At 40.1% G+C, this 17,581-nt stretch overlaps 1 protein-coding gene across 1 annotated transcript in view; it reads right to left on the bottom strand.

The window, feature by feature from the left end:
- The window catches only part of CEP192 (centrosomal protein 192), a 170,208-nt gene that overhangs the window by 3,877 nt on the left and 148,750 nt on the right, over positions 1 to 17,581 (bottom strand). The window contains exons 39-43 of the mRNA XM_029913877.1: positions 15,286 to 15,487; positions 12,364 to 12,443; positions 11,632 to 11,727; positions 8,278 to 8,397; positions 262 to 383 (exon numbers count right to left, since the gene is read on the bottom strand). Of these exons, the coding sequence (XP_029769737.1) occupies positions 262 to 383; positions 8,278 to 8,397; positions 11,632 to 11,727; positions 12,364 to 12,443; positions 15,286 to 15,487 (620 nt within the window). The remainder of the gene's footprint in view (positions 1 to 261; positions 384 to 8,277; positions 8,398 to 11,631; positions 11,728 to 12,363; positions 12,444 to 15,285; positions 15,488 to 17,581) is intronic.

Below are 17,581 nucleotides of genomic sequence, written 5' to 3' on the forward strand. Positions count from 1 at the left end.
TATTAGAAATCACTAGATAATGCACTCTTAGCTAGTACCATCTTTAAACGGTTTCACACTTCAAAGTGGTTCTAATGCCTGCACCAGTTGTCCCATAGTAGCAAATCACAACCACACACATAACTAGTTTTGAACTAATGAAAATATGGCAAGTTTGCTTATGGCGAAAGGCTTAGAATCAGAGAAGAGGTCTGCCACACAAGTGTTCTCAACTATTTTGCCCCCCCTCTTTTTTTTTTTTTAAACTAAAAAGATCCATACCCAGTTTTAAGTGTAGAAGCTTCAGAGCCAGCTCTTCTTCTTGGCATAACTGGAATTTCAGTTTTTATTAGGGCACATGTGGAAACTTTTGCATTCACAGCTTCATTTTCTGTTTTAGCACCCTATTGGTAAGACAAACCCTACAGTTAATATTTGGAGTAAAATTAAACATTAATTGACAGCATTTACATAGTTCCTCAAATATGGCTCAACCTGAATAGTGTTTTTGCTTTATTGAAAATATTAGCTCATGGTTTGTGCCACAGTTTTACAATATTCTGGAAAAGGGGAATTTACTTATTTCTTTGAAATACATTGCCTCTGCAGGAATCATACTACATACTTGCATGCCTCTTAAACCACTTCACAGCAGTAAACTATTCCAAGATTGTTGGCAACTGATCCATTTGGACAGTAGGTTTCCCTTTGGAATGTCTCACCATGGAGTACAAATGAGATTACTTCTTAAGTGGCTTCAGCCTCTCGAACTATTTAGCATCTTAGCCACAACCTGAAATTTTACCTCTCCAGGCAAATTATGAGGGTTGCGGTAAATGAATGGATTTCTTAACATTAATTCTTTGTGAGCAACTTCTTCCCTCATTCTCTACAAGCAGGCTATGACTTTTCCCTATGGAATTCAGAAGCTGTTCCTTGAAGTCCCACCCCTCACGTTTGGCCACCAGAAAAGTTAGTGTCTTTACACCTTTGGAAGAACAGCTGGTTAATACAAAAACAAGAATCTGAAATTGTATTAACATTAAAGAGCAAATTATACACGTTGCATTAGAGAAAAAAATTCCAAATGTTACAAGTTATCACTCTGGTCCTGCAACAAGCCACCCGCGTGGTTAGAATGAAGAGAGAAGCTGCTAATAGAGAAGACTGTGCTAAGAATTTTCTATTCTGCCACACAGTTTCTCGCCTCATACTCTACAAATGGCAAACAGTGATCAATGAAACAAAGACGCAGGGATGGAAAGGATAAAACCAACATTATTACAGTAGGACAGATAGAAATATGCATTCTTACATAACATGAGAGATTCCTAATTTGGAAAGCAAGCCATAACGATATAGCATTTTCCAGTAAGAAGCGGTCTCTATAGAGAAACAGAAACCCACTTTGCAGAGTTTGATAATGAACTGAATGAGGATCATGGCATGGTTATGCAAATTCTCTGACATAAAAATGTTTCCAGCCCACAATTCCTCCTGGAACCTTGCACGTTGAGCCTAGACTCCCTTAAAGGAATGATTTTCCAGGTGTTAAGTTCTGCATTGCTTGGCATATATCTTGTCAGCAGCTACTTTGAGGCCCTATCATTTTGGATAGAATGGATACAAAGGATATGATTCTACTCCTGAGGGCATTCTGCACCAAAAAACTTAAAATCTGCACACATTTTAAAATTCTGCAAATTTTATTTGTTAAATAAATGTGGAGGCTCCAGCATAGCTTTGGGGAGCAGAGAGATGGGAGATCACTGTGCAGCTCCCTGCTGGGACACGTACTCAGCAGTAAGGCTGCACCCAACCCTGACACAGCACAAGGACCAGGCCTGCCCCAGAAACACCCCAGGCCCTTGCCCCTCTGTGCTTGCCTACACCTGGCAGACTCGGCAAGGCAGGATCCAACGTAGAGGGGCTTAGTGTGGAGGGATCCAGGTGTAGGTTGAGAGGGTTCTGTGTGGGGCAATCTGGGTGCAGGCACCTCAGTGGTGGATTAGGGTGCATGGGAATCTGGATGCACAGGGGCTTGTTGGGGGGTCTGGGTGCAACAGTAATGGGACTCTGCAGGGGGTCCAGGTGAACGTGGTTGGGGCTCAGCATGGGGGGCCTGGGTGTGTGGGGGACAGAGCTCGGCAGGAGGGGGTCTGGGTGTGGGACGCTCAGTAGGGTGTCCAGATGCTGGGGGAGTGGGGCTCAGCGGGGTGGGGATCCAGGTGCAGCTGGTTGGGGCTTGGTGGGGTGGGGATCTGGGTGCAGATGTCTCATTGGGGTGATCAAGGTGCAGGGGGGCTTATCGGGGGGGGTGAGGCTCGGCAGGAGGGTCTGGGTATGAGTGTGTCTGGATGGATGGGGAAGCAGCTCCCTGTACAGGGATCCCTTCCCCTGCAGCTGAGGAGTGATGGGTGCAGGAAGGGGCGGGGGGGAGAGCAGAGGAGAGGGAGTTTGCAGAGCTTCATAAAGCTGGGGGAGAAATCTGAGAGGGGTCTGACCCCGGATGCCGTGCAGGGGAAGAGGAAGTACCGTCCTCCCCAGCCCAGCCAGGACTAGCAGCTGAGCCCAGCGCAGGGTAGGAGCCACCAGTAGGGTCTTCCCCAGTCCCACCCCCTGCCCCACAGTGATCTACCTCTCTGCTGGCTGCCCTGGGCACCCGAAACATACTGCTGTGGAGGGTTGCATGATGGCTCTTGCGGCTTCCCTTTGCTTCCCTGTCAGAAGGTAATTTTTCCACGGGAAAAAAAAGAAATCTGCATGGGACAAATTCTGTGCATGCGAAGTGGTGCGGAATTCCCCCAGGAGTAATATGATAGATGCATGTACTCCATATGCTCAATATATTTTCTAGAGTTCTATGAACATCCTGTTATGACAATTTTCCAAAGGATGCTGAAGATAGACAAAATGATGGTATTCATCTCCTGGGAAGATTAAAAAGATGCATACACCTCTGGCATAAGTGTTTCTCAAGATGTCAGGACAAAATTGTCCTCATAGAAGCACAACTGACTTCTATTAATATCGTTGCTCATCGGTCTTTCAGAAGCAATTACCAGAAAAGCAGGACTTGACAAACAAATAAAAAAAGAATTATGTGCACTCATTTTGAAATGTGCCATAAGGGAACTGGTAAATATCATTGCAAGGAGGTAGGATTCATCACAGGTTTGTCTAATCCAGGCATTCTGCTAAATCTTGGGGACGGGCAGTCAAGGAATCTGATGTATCTGCAAAACAAGTGTCACTAGAGGCTGGTAACTATTTTTTTGAGGTGCTTAGTTATAAGACTGTCCCTCCAAACCATGCTAGAGAAACTCTAGTATAGCCAAGATCACTAATCTTTGGGATTTTTATTTACCCTCCAATCAGAAATGAAAACTTGACCAAATGAACCAAGGCACTGTCCCTGCCCCACAGAGCTTACCTCTGATGGGTCTAAAAAATGATTGGTCAATTGACTGGTCAAATATTTTAAAGCACGAATTTATTAGGACAAGAGTAATAAAAAAAGGAGACTTTACAGTCCCCAATAGCCTTCAATACTTATGCCTAGTTACAAAAAACATGTTACTTAACTGAGTTATTTGATCTCAAAAATGCAAAACATTGAAATTTTGTTTTAAAAAATGGAAAGAAGTAAGTTACCCTAACATTGCTAAAAAAGTAACATTTAAATGTGAATATTATTCAAGACTTAACAGTTACTAAAGAAAAGAAAAATGAAATTACACGAACATATGGAAATTCTAAAAAAAAAAATTATTTTAATGCACTTACGCTAGGTAGGCAGAAGGCATCCTAATGGCTGCACACCTCTTCTCTTTGTGTTGGGGGAGAAGGTTTAATGTCTGAATTCTCATCTCCTTTCTCCACTACCTTCTGAGTTAATTTCTGTATGTTTGCCTAGTCAGTTTAGGTTGTAAGGTGTTTGGGGCAAGGACCTTGTCTTAACTTGTTTAATGTATTTTAAAAACCATCATGTACATTGATGGCCTGGCATATAAATAAAGGTATACATACAATGTTTGATAATTGAGCATCTAGATTCTTCTAGAACAATGATCCCAACAGAAAATCCCTGGCACTTTTCAATGCCAAGGCTGCATAATCACAGGTGGCCTCAGTTGAGATTAAAAAGGATCCTGTGGTTCAACGGGTCTTGTCTATTCTGCAGGTGCAGTGAAGGATGCTTTGCTAGCTCTAGCTGGTCCAAAAACCATCTCTGGGGTAGGCCATGAGGGCCCAGGAGGTTGACCTCCACACATTTCAAGGAGGTTCATGTAACGGGCACATTGAAAAGGCACCAGGTTCTTCTCTGGTCAGAAAAGAAATTTCCACTGCTTCTGAGAGTAGTATTGAGTATGTGTTACCCTCTGGTGGTTCCGCAGACATGACCAGATATATTGTCAAAGCCAACCAGAAGATTGTATCAACAAGTGATTTTTCAAGATTTTATCTTCCTTTTTACTGAAGGCCCATAATTGCTGGTCATCTTATCTTTCAATCCTACAGCACTTGCTTCCATAGCTCGTTAGCAATATGCTGGAGTTAAAAGTTCATTTGCCTGTGAACAGACATTCATACCTAATCCAAAACAGATACTCAATTCTGAATTACATGTGGGAAGCTTTCCACATCTTCACCAGGAATTTTTGGAGAAGTGGCATTGCAGTCAGGGAATGAGATGGATGCAAGACACCCAGAAACCGAAGACACTAAATTATGAATGTCTAATGCTGGGAAAATTCTGGCCAGAACTGTGCCTATTGCATTTCTGGGTTGCTTCTTTGGGTTGGGGTCAGACAGCTCTTGTTCTTGAATACCATCACATTTGAAGCATTTCCAGATGGACAGGGCTTTGATTGGGGTGTTGTCCAAGAATGGGTATAAAAGATATAGCTATAAAAACGTTGAAAAAACATATCTATATACATTTTTTTTCAACATTTTTGAAGTGCTGATATCAGAACTGAACACACTTCCCGTAATGGTCTCACCAATGCCCTATGCAGAGATGTACTCTGTACTCCCACCCTCTATTCCCCCCTTCATATATCCAATGATTGCTTTAGCCCTCTTGGTCATTGCACTGTGCTGTGAACTCACATTTAGCTGCATATCTACCATTGCCCCTAAGTCCTTTTCAGAGTCACTGTATTACAGGATATAGTCCTCATCTTAAAAGTGACCTATGTTCTTTTTTCCTAGATATGACCTTGCATTTGCCTTCTCTTCCTAATTAAAAAGACATCGGTTAGAAAAGGAAGATCTTCAATAACTGAAGCAGAAATTGTGTTGACCTTGTTGCAAACAGACGTATGGCTAATGACCCTATTTGATTAGACAGCCATTCCACTTTAAGCTCTTTCATAGATCTTTTCAAAGTGATCTTGACACATCTCATATTTTCTGCTAAGAATGTTCTTTCCCAGCGAGGTGGAGAGTTAATGGAAAGATCTGGTTGTGAATACACTATTTCCCAGAGGCACATTGCTTTGAAAACTGAGGTGAACAAATCCCACCTTACTGCTTTATAAGCAGTAGTAATATATGGCTGCTATGTTGCTCATAAAGGTTAACAGCTTTATTGACCACTAATAACGTTCTCAGAGTTGAAGGAATTGCTCAAGGCTCTAGATCACTGTTATGGAGTTTGGCTTCTCTTGATTTCGACAAGCTTTGAACTAGATGTGTTTATTTTTCTATAACGGCATCTTTATATCACAGAAGTTTGGGAGGGGGGAGGCACCATATGAAAGGAATTCCTCAAATGATGTATGGAATCAGCCATTGCATCAATGTTTCCCAAACTGCTTGGGGAAGAGCTAGTATATTTAGAATGAACAACTGGACAATACCTGCTTACCAGAGATATTGTGCTTGTCTTATGCCTGGCACAAGAAATAGTGGTACGTATATACACCATCAGATTGGTATTCTAAAACAATTCTTGACTGGATTTTCTTGGTGATGTATGACAGTCATGGTATGCATTTGTAAATGCAGATTTATCTTGAAGAAAAGCTGAATTACCCTTTGAGCCTAAAGTCACACCCTACTAAAGTCAACTCATGTAGCCTGAAAAATGAAGTTTAACTTGTTCACAGACACTGGTATTTCAGAAGGGAATAGAAAACACGAAAGATCCCAATGACCAAACTAGCGGCCTTTATGAACAAACGTACTAAGTACAGATACTAGCCCTAGACTATGAACACTGGCTGTGGTAGTTGCACATTTGTTAAAATCCATGAGATCCAGTTAAGTCAACCATCAAGTCCTTGTATTGACAAAGGTAGGCGCCCAACTTGTTTCTATTCTCTCACAATTTCCTTTTGGAGATATGGATGTAGGATATCTTGAAGGTTGAGAGCTCTGGCTCAGTCCATGAGTACTTTAGGGAAAAGTCTACGGCACTTAATGATTCAAGAAAATAAAATTCTTTATGGTGACTGAATCTGAATATCTTTTCAGTATAAAGGAGTATTAGGCTGAACTGCATTCCTCTGCAATTAAAACGGTCCACATTTTAATATGAGCTAGGAGAAATCCAGACTGCCGACCTTGTTTGCATTGCCATAACTTTTTCTAGGAAAGGAATCTTAGCACTGAAACAGTCCTGTCACTTAAAAGTAAGGTTCCGAAACTTTGTTTACATGTCCTAGAAAAGGTCCAAAGCATGGAACCTTTTAAGTACAACTGCTGATGCCGCATACTTTAAACATGCCATATTTTATATATATGTAAAAAAAAAAAAAAAAATCAAGCTGTTCTTTTACTACACCCTTCTCCTTTGCAACTGAACCCACAGGGCAGGATCCTCCACCCTACCCAAAGTCCAATTGGATGCAGTGGAATGAGCTCAAAGTGGGGCTGGACTGGCCATAAGAATGCTGGTTGCAGCTTCCTGATCTCTCACTGCCTGAATCCTGGCATAAGTTAGAATTGAGCAATAGCTCTAACTTACACCTTACACTACCAGAGAATTGGGTCTATAGCTCAGAGGGGAAATATTCAGTTCCAGAAAGAAGCTGAGCTGATGATTCTCCGTTTTCTCACAGAAGAACAAAGCAGCCTCCAATATGAAAGGCTTGCCCTGTAGTTGGGGTCAGATAGGTGACCCTCAAATCCAGACACTATTGTTCAGGGAAATGATTAAATCTCCATACATACAGTTAGATCTATAGCCTATTGTCACAGACTGTACATCTCTTAAATCCTGACCCTCTCCATACCATTCATACTGGAAACAGACCAAAGAGGTCTAAAATTAAAATAATTTAAATACATTTTTATCACCAAGTCAAATTAAGTAAACCAAATTTGCCAAAAAATGCTGACAGATTAACTAGTCCATGACTCACTTCACGGGCAGGTGGATAATAAGTTAAATCTGATGGAAGAATTGGACCTTTATGTAAATCAGAGTTAGAACGTTTGGATCCATGGGTCAACAGGCAAGTGCCCCTAAATATTTTACTGCTTTGGTATGTTTTCAAGGCTAACAAGAACAGGAGTACCAATCCTAGAGTGGGAGCTACAGAAAATTATGAAACATCAAATTATATTCATGATCCGACCATGCAATGCAGTTAGCACATACCCCTACTTTTCTTCCACAGCTATAATACTGTAGCTGGAAAATTTGTTAAGAATCTGTGTTGTCATGTTGCCTAATGTTAAGGAGATTATCACAGACAACAAAGTATGCATGCACAAAAGGTGGAGCAAACTGGGGTGTGAATGTACAGCGCACTAGCCTACCACACATTTTCCTGATCTTAGAATCTTTAAATATTAACCGTAATATTGCATTAATACAATTTTTACATGCATCATTCCTTTTTTTAGACTCAATATTATTTTGCAGGAGTTATGAGTGATTTGATACAAGTCCATGGATTTAAAGCCCCACAAGAGAGGTAAATCTGTCACTAAACCAATAGTTACCAGAAGGGGTAAGTACTTTATAATTCCCTTCAAAACAGTAAATGCAAAATAAGATGCTAGAGTTAGGGTAAAGTAATCACTTTAGTTATATAAACCTTCAAATTGCTATGTTGAGCAAAAAGTGTGTTACATCTTTTTAAAATAATGATTATGAAAAAAAAGAATTGAGACTACCTGCAATTAAAGATTTACTCTAAAATTTAATTATGTTCTTAATAATATGTTTTGGACAAATAGCACACAGTCTTGAAGTATGATATATATGTTTATATTTTATCCCACTTTAGCAAGTGATGTGGACAAATACTGATTATTAGCTTATGGTGTTCATATACTTACCACTCCAGAAAGTTGAAATCTTAGTTTGTGTTTCATGTGAGGTTCTGCAAGTGGATGACACTCAAGGTCCCAAAATTGAGCATAATCTCCTCTATCCCTAGGTAAAAAGATGATAGCAACCTACCAGGATAGGGTAAAGTGTTAGTGAAAGCTTACTTAGATTTTTATATACCACTACAACCTTGTCTACATGAAAAAGTTGCAGTATTTTGTACTGGTTTAACTATATCAGTTTAAATTCACAACCTAAGAGTGACACTGTACCTCAAAGCAGCACCCTGGAACCCCCCATACTCACCACTGTCATATAATTATGATATGTTTTGTACAAAGTATACCTTGTATCATTTTAAAAGTCTTGATCTGTTGAGCATTATTATCCTGTTGGATCGTATGTGCTATCATTTTATGTGAAATTATGAAGTTTTGCTATCTGTGTGTTACTGAAATATGTTGTGAGGTTGGGAACACCCATCTTTCAGATACAACAATGGAGTAGCCAGACAGCAGTTAATGATTCATCAACACCCATCAAGGAAAGAATCCACTATTCCAGAAACTGTATACAATGGAGAGTTCTCAGAGAGAACACATAGACAATGGAGACTGCTTGACCAATGGGGGTGGATTACCCACCTCACAGAAAAGATCTTTCCAGCAAGCTGGAAGAAACTATAAAAGAGGGGAAGTGACATCATCACTTAGACTCACTCCCTGCCACAACTCAACACCTGGAAACATGTCTGGAGGACAAAGACTTTGAACTGGAGGAGGGTGGTCCCAGGCTGAGAGAATCCCAGCCTGTGTATTGAGGATCTGTGATCTGTTTGTATCATCTGCCAGGATGAGACATTTCTTGATTCAAATCCTGTTTAGTTTGTAGAATTTAAACTGAGAATTTATTTTTGTTTCTTAAGTAACCAACTCTGATCTCTATGCCTGCTACTCATAAACGCTTAAAATCTAGCTTTCTGTAGTTAATAAATCTATTTTATATTTTACCTAAAACAGTGTGTTTTGGTTGAAGTGCTTGGGAAATCTCAGCTCAGTTTACAAAAGCTAGCGTGTCCTCGCCACATCGAGGGAAGGGTGGACTGGGTAATGAATTTTAACTGGCCAGGCTTCTGACCACTGCAAGATGGTACAGTTCTGGGGTGCAAGGCTGGGGAGCTGGAGAAAATTGGCTGGAGCTATTGATGATTATGTAAGGCTGGGAAAGCATTCATGTAACTCAGTGGGGTGTATCCCTACTTGTTGATGTCTGTGTAAGCGCAGTACCTAACAGAGATTTGGGGCTTGCCACAGCATCACAGTGAGAGAGGGATACCCCAGGTTGGTGGGACAGAGGGCTCAGCAGTCCAGGTTGCACCCTGGGGACCCTGTCACACCAACTTACACAAGTTACAGCTTCCCTAAGTTCCAAACTTGCTTGTGAGCGAATGTGCTGCACTTGTTAGAGGCGATTTAAATATGCATTACAATGAATTGGCTACGAGTCAACTTCATTTGAACAGCCTTAGGCCTTGTCTACATGAGAAAGGGCTTGTCTCTATGGAAGGGTGCATCAGTTTAACTAAAGCATTAATTTAAAACAGACTTAGTTAACCTGGCGCAAAGCCTTGTATGAGTACTCATAGTCTATGGGCTTGTGTACATAGCAAACAGGGGTAAGAAGATAAAATACACTAGCCTGCGCATACTAACAGACTGCATAGACTTGGCTACTGAGAACTGGAAGTTCCTAGTGCACTATAAAACTGACTTGGTTTAGTTTAGCTTAAGTCAAACAGGTTAAAGCTAAACCAAAATAAGACATTTAAACTATAAATACCTGTGTGGACACATTTTGGTTTAACTAAATTGGTGCAAGTTTGTGTGAAGACAAGGTCAAAAGTGAACTGGTTTGACTTAATCACTTTAACGCGAATTTGTTAAGCTGGTGCACAAGTCAATTCAACTTAAGTAAAACCAAAATAAGTCTGGTTTTAACTGAAGCAAGCATCCACACTGCTTTCTGCATGAGTTTTATGAAGACTATTTAAAATGAAGCCTCAGGTTGAATTGGTGTAACTTCTGCATTTAGAATCAGAGGGGTAGCCGTGTTAGTCTGGATTTGTAAAAGCAGCAGAGTGTCCTGGGGCACCTTATAGACTAACAGACGTATTGGAGCATGAGCTTTCGTGGGTGAATACCCACTTCGTCGGATGCGGGTATTCACCCACGAAAGCTCATGCTCCAATATGTCTGTTAGTCTATAAGGTGCCCCAGGACTCTTTGCTGCTTTTGCATTTAGAATGGTATTCATTTGAAATGTTGGCTTTCAGCGCTAGCAGACTAGCAATAAGCTTTCCAGCAGTACAAAGCATATATTCCTTTAAGTTCACCACATACATTTGCAATAGCTTGTATCATCAGGAAGCCTGAAAGCATTCTCTATTTCAGGGGTTCTCAACCTTTTTCTTTCTGAGCCGCCCCCCTCTTCCAACATGCTATAAAAACTCCATGGCCCAGCTGTGCCACAACTGTTTTTCTGCACAGAAAAGCTAGCATCAGCAGTAGTAGGTAGTAAGCAGGGCAATTGCTCAGGGCCACATGCCACAGAGGGCATTGCGAAGTTAAGTTGCTCAGGCTTTGACTTTAGTCCCGGGTGGTGGGCTTGGGGACCCAGGTTGCAGTCCTCCGCAGCGGAGCTCTGGCTTTTTGCCCTAGGTCTTAGTGAGTCTAATACTGGCCATGCATGGTGGACCCCTTGAAACCTGCTCACAGCCCCCGAGGGAGTCCCGGAGCCCTGGTTGAGAACCACTGCTCCATTCCATTGTATTAACAGAAGCAACATTAAAAATCAAAATGGTTTTTAGCATAGGCTTTATAAAACTGCATCACCGCACATATGTTATTCAAAAAAACTTCACAAACTACAACGGATGAGTAGGAGACATAATGCGGTGAAAGAGTGAATAGCTGGAGAAGGTCTAAAGCTAAAAAAAATTCACAAATATTCAGTGATTCCTCTTCAAAAAGTATTGTTAAAAAAAGGAGTTGCTCTCCTAAGAAAATAGCTTCATAGATGCAAAATATAATGTATGTATTGTAGGGATTTTTCTAGTATTGTCAATTGAGTTTACATGAAGAGACATATTGATGAGTGGATGCTAATGACCTTTCTGATACATCTGAAAATGGAGTACATCTGCCCCATTTAGACGCATGTTAAACTATTTCCAACTTTAAAGAAGTCCAGCTGAAACGAGGTCATATTTCACAGAGTGCGTATGCGTCATGTAAGTAGTTACATTACAGTTAAGACACAACATTCGTCTGCTTAAATTCATCATAACACTAAAAAAAGCTTACTTTTTCTTTTCCATGAGCTCCAAGTGTACCAGAAACACGGGAACATCTGAAAGCTATGTAGGTAGCCCTGTAAACATCTCCACTTTCATCTACGCCCTACAAATGAGATAATTAAGTTTTGATAAATCAAATATAATAATCTGCTTCATAAAAACGTGTTCTAGAAGCATCCACCAAGTTCGTAAGCAAATGAAGAATATTCTATAATATTTACAAAACTATTGTGGTCTAATGACTTGTAATAGAAAAAGTAGTACATTAGCTAGAAGTAGGGGTTCTCAAGCATTTTCATAGTGCGGGTGACATCTAAGATTGTTTCATGGACCACCTTCTCTCCAGTTCATGATTGCCTAGGCCCCACCCACTGGCAATCAAATGTTATCCCTCACATCCACAGCGATTAAACACAGAAAATATTAGGAAAATAACATGTTTGATTTCTTCAGAGTCAACATCATGTGACCATCCAGCTCTCTACAAATCCAGTAGTGCCCCATGGACAACTTGTTGTCCACTAACCACACACAGAGTTTGGGGACTACTGAACTAGAGGAGAACAGCAATGAATAAGTCATCTAGCTACCCAAGTACAAATATTTCCTAACGCAGGGAGATTTTTAAGCTAGAAGAAATATTATCTGAAGAGATTAAGTTAATAAGTATAACAACATCTTTTAAAAATGCCTGTTGAAAATTTAACACACATTATTTCCAATACAAATGTTAACTCACCTTGACATATGGTGGGGCAAAAGATGACAAGTGCCACCTCACATCTTCATTCCCATTATTTTCCATCTCTAGGTAGTTTTCTAAAAGAAAGGCCTCAGGTTAGTAAACATGAAGTGAGAAATTTAGTACATGTGTTTTATAACTCTTTTTGAGTCTTTATACCTTTAAATAAAGAGTGATGAAGAATAAATGACATTTGTGTTTTTGACAAGAGTAGTAACAACTCATGAACAACCTTCACGTCTCAGAGTGCCAAATAACTTGCTTTGCTCGATTCCGCTTTATACATTTTATCAACCTCTATTACAAAATTCTTGGGGGTTGAACAGCCAGCTGTGTTTAACCTGGAATGTGGATTTAAGCCTATTACTCTTCATCATCTAATGAAGGATCATATGGACACATCTACAAGACCTAGAGCCTCAAACAAAAGTTGTCCTTGAAATTGCTGGTGTTTCTCAATTGAATCTGAATGGTACAAGCTAGCCTCTCACGGTAAACTGATTAACTCTATCTTCAAAGAGTATAAATCATTGGCAAGGGACAACTCAAGCATCTAGCTCATCAGATGAATAAAATCTGGCACATCTACAGACTTTGCACCTTGGCTAATGCAAGGCTCGGCTGATGCTAAGTAGGTCAATGGCTAGTTTGTGCTAGAAAACCTGTAGCTATAGACAGAATACAGCATGGTGAATGGCAGCTAGGTTTACCAGCTCACCAAGATGTAGACAATCCAAACTCATCTGCCCAGGTCTCAATGCACTGTCGCCACATATTACTGGATAAGTGAATCCAAAAAACCCACAAGTAGAGAAGCACTTCTGACCCCTTCCCAAATAATGGTATTTGACTGTCCAAGGTACGACACCGCCATAGTTGGCAATAAATACTACAAACTCATTCTCTACATCTTTGTCAAGTCTGACCCTACTATTTTCTCCTGGACATCTGATGCCTTTTCCTTTAAGTCCAGACCATGGGAAAAACAGAATCAAAGCTTCCAGCATTTTAGTTATTGAAGCTTTGATGTTCACTGCACATAGTGGCTGCTGAAGCTTCACTGTGGGGCTATTTGAGTACCTGTACCCAAGTCTCCAACACAGCCCTAACTCCAAGCATGGTGAAAACTCAATGTGGGCCATGAAACAATAACATTAACTTTGACCTGAAGGAGGCCAAGAATAATCACCTGATGGTATTCTCAGAAGATGATGGGTCCAAGTTACATCTTGGAGCATATTTCATACCTTGAAATATCATGAATCTTTCCCAGGCAAATAAAGCCAGTGCTCATAACAATACCTTCAAAATCACATCTGCCTGAGGTAGCATTTTAAGGAGTTGAGCAGCTACTAGGCAGATATTTACAGGGGGGAGGAATGGGAAGAGAACATCCATCTCAGTTTCACAAACAACATAGCTTTCCCTCAAAATAATGTAATAGGAAAAAATGAATTGATCAAATAAGCCTAGAAAATTCTTGGAGTATTAGGATTCAGTAAACTATAAAGCCAGTGCATCACTATGTAACTCCTGATCTATTAGCTGTAACAAATGGCTGATATTGGTGAAAATTCAGTAGTTACCTAGTGGCGAGGCAATTTAATACAGTAGTTTTGAGCATTCTTAGACTTACAGAAACAGACTGAGGGTTCACAGATCTACTTTATTACCAACAATGCTGTGAAGGCTGATTCCCCACTCTGACACTGAGTGCAGAAGGTGGGGGCTTGCAAGGATTCTAAAAATTAATACTGGACACTCCAGGCTGATATTAAACTCCCAAGGTCACAGTTTCTCTCTGACCTTGGATGGGTAGATGCTGCCACCACCCAAAAGAAAAAAAAAAAAAAAAGGGGGGGGGGGGGGGGGGGAGGGAGAGATCCAGGAAGGCGCACTTGGAAATTCCTCCCTGTAGAGTAACCTCAAGCCCTTTCACCCCACCCCCTGGAGAAGAGCTGAGAAAGAAAAGTAAATCCGCTGTTGCCACCAGCTAATTAAACAATATATGCACAAACCTCTTAGGACACCAAAAATCCAATCCTGTTATTAAAAAAGGTAAATTTTATTAAAAACAAAAAGAAAGAAAATATATCTGGAACTTAGGCTTTTGATAGAAAAAAAACCTACTTACAAAAATTGAACATCAAGAATAACCTTCTTGAGGTCCAGCTTAAAGGTTACAAGCAAAACAAAACGCATTTGGGGTTAGCACAGAGGAGTCCACAAGCCAATAAGAAATAAACTGAGATAAACCTAATCACGTCTTTCTAGACATTCCCTAATTTACATACGTATCTGGGGTTTCAGATATGCAATCTTTAGGTATGATCTGATGGTTTTTCATACCTGGCTTAAAGCTTCTCACAGCATAACTGCTGCCCTGTTCCCTTCTTCCTCGGAGGATCACAACACACACACACAAAGGGAAGCTTTTTCCCCAATTTTAAAAAGTTCTAGCCCTCCCATTCGCTCTTTTGGTCAGGTGCCCACTCCTTTCCTTTTACCTGTGGGCTTGTTAACCCTTTACAGGTAAAGCAAGTAGAGAACAGCTACTAAGAGGAATTTTATAGCTAACTGGCTGTCTGAGTGTCCATAAAAGGAAGCTACCTCCGCCCCCTTCATTTATCACAAATGCCCTCTTAGAGAAACATTATCTATGAAACTTCTCATTGAGGTATTTGTACACAATCTGTCAGAAATTTATGTGGCTATATTGTGTTCAAAAAAATTAAGAGCTCTGCAGACAAACTTTCATTACATGAAATTACATCAAAAGAGTGGGTTTGGCTGGTCATACTAGTCACTAAAAGAATAAAAATGATGAATAAGTTATTTTCAATCTTGCAATGTGGCAAACTTAAATGCTGAACATTTGCCGCTAGCAGAAGTGGTAATTTTATGAATAATGGATATTACCTGAGCTTTCACCAAATCTTGTTTCAGGAAAAATAATAGTTCTGTTCTTTATTTCAACTTTTGTTGAAGGTAGCTTTGGAAGTGGTTTTATCATATGAATGACAGACTCAGATGATGGTGTAAGGACATCAAGCTTTTTAGATGCTGAGCCTGTTGAAGATACATCCTGGGCAATGTCTTCTCGAATCTGAACTTTAATGAACTTTTGCACAATTTTGGGGTAAAAAAAGAACAATGTTATATTACAAGTCAATCCAAATGGCTAGTTCTTATTTACTTTGAGACACACACATCCCAACAACAAGCTCTACTCATGCCTCAATGGTACAAAAGCAGTAACAATGTTATCAATGGCTTTAACAAATAGAAAAAATGGTTACTGAACTGTTGTTCTTAGAGATATATGTTGAATATGTCCATTACACTGCAGGTGTGCATGCGTCTAATGCATCAACGGAGATTATTCCCTAGCAGTATCTGTTAGGGTGGCTTTGTCCTATCTTATCTCCTTGTGCTCCATGTCCAGGGTATAAAGGGTGACATCATACCCTTCCCTTCAGTTTCTTAGCACCGAAAACCACAGATAGACTCCAATGTGTTGGGGAAGGAAAGTGGGTCACGTAATGGACATATGCAACAATTATGAGAAGGTGAGTAAACTCTTCTTCGAGTGCTTGGTTATGTCCATTACATTGTAGGTGATTATGAAGCTCTTTATCAAATGTGTTGGGTCTCAGAGGCTCATTGGAAGGACTTCAAGACTGCTTTTCCCACTCCTGATGCAGTGCTAAGCAATAAATGCGTGGACAGAAGACATCAGTGGTCTCCAAATATCCATAATAGGGACATGCACCACTAATCCTGCCAAGGCTGCATATGTCCTAGTAGTGCATGCCATCAACTTTTCAGGTAGCATCCTGCCCATTGCAACATAAAAGAGATGCAACTGATAATCTATTTTGAGAGTCTGAATCATAATTGGGTGTCCCTTCATGTGTTCTGAACAGGAAACAAGCAACTAGGTGTAGACCCTGAAAGGTTTGTTCTGTCCAGGTAAAATGACAAAAGCTCAATGAACATCTAGGGGGTGCAGCTTTTCTTCACCCTTGTGAAGATGTGGCTTTTGGGGAGAGGAAACAGGTAAGTATAGAGATTAAGGTGGAAATCTGAAACCACCATTGACAAATTTTGGATGATGTCTGAGCTGAACTTTGTCCATATAAAAAACAGTTCTGGGGATCCGTGACAAGTGCCTGCAATTCCCTCTCTCGCCTGGCTGAAGTGATGACCACCAGGAAGCCTACTTCAGTGACAAATGTAGAAACAAAAAGAGATGCTAAGGGTTTGAAATGGGGGACTCATAAGAGCAGACAATACTAAATTTGAAGTCCCTAATGGGCACTGGGTCACAAACAGGAAAGAATAATCTATTTAGACTGTTAAGTAATCTGGCCGTGACAGGATTGGTGAACTCAGTTAGGGAAAACTCTCCTCCGTTGATGCTTGAGACACACACACCTACTGTGTAATGGACATATGCAAGCACTCACAGAATCACTATGTTTCTTCTACTAATTTAGGGACTAAAATTGTCCCAGTATGAAACTCTCAACTGAAAATTCTTGAGTGAGCATGGTCAACAAGAGCAGAATAATGTAACTTTAGAAAGCTTTTTAGTCACATTTCTTTTCCTCTCTCTCTCTCTCAATGATACTACTATACCTTTTTTAATCTGGTTAACTTGATTTTATATTTCCCATGTCAGTGAATATGCCATCCTATCCTTTATCCTTGGTTTCAAAAATCTTCTCTAAGTAAACCATTAAAGAAAAATAGTTTGAAGGAAAGATAATTCTAATGTGTATTTGTTTTTTGACTGTAAAAAGGTTTATATTAGAAAACAAACGATTCCACTACAGTGCCAAAATACTAGTATTTTCAATCAGGTGGCTCCCTATGTAGTTTACCAGATTTTATTTTTCCTCCCCTAAAAGTAGTAATGACACTTTCACTTGAGAGAGAAACACTTTCAGATGCCCGTAAACAATTTTGAAGATATGTGGTCTCATTTTTAAAGTTTCAAATAGTGTATGCATTGTAAACTGAATGTTTCACAAACAAGGATGGAAGCATTTACCCAAAACCTACTAACCTGAGAACCAAGCTTAACAGGCAAGATGAAAAATACTGGTGACATTATGCACTTCAAAGAGGCTGTGCCCCTTCCTCTAACCAATAGTTGTTTTTTAAAACAAACAAACAAACAAACAAACAAACAAACAAACAAACAAACAAA

The sequence above is a fragment of the Terrapene carolina genome, unplaced genomic scaffold, assembly GCF_002925995.2.
Source record: "Terrapene carolina triunguis isolate 2854851 unplaced genomic scaffold, T_m_triunguis-2.0 Scaffold58, whole genome shotgun sequence".
Taxonomy (NCBI): Eukaryota; Metazoa; Chordata; order Testudines; family Emydidae; genus Terrapene; species Terrapene triunguis.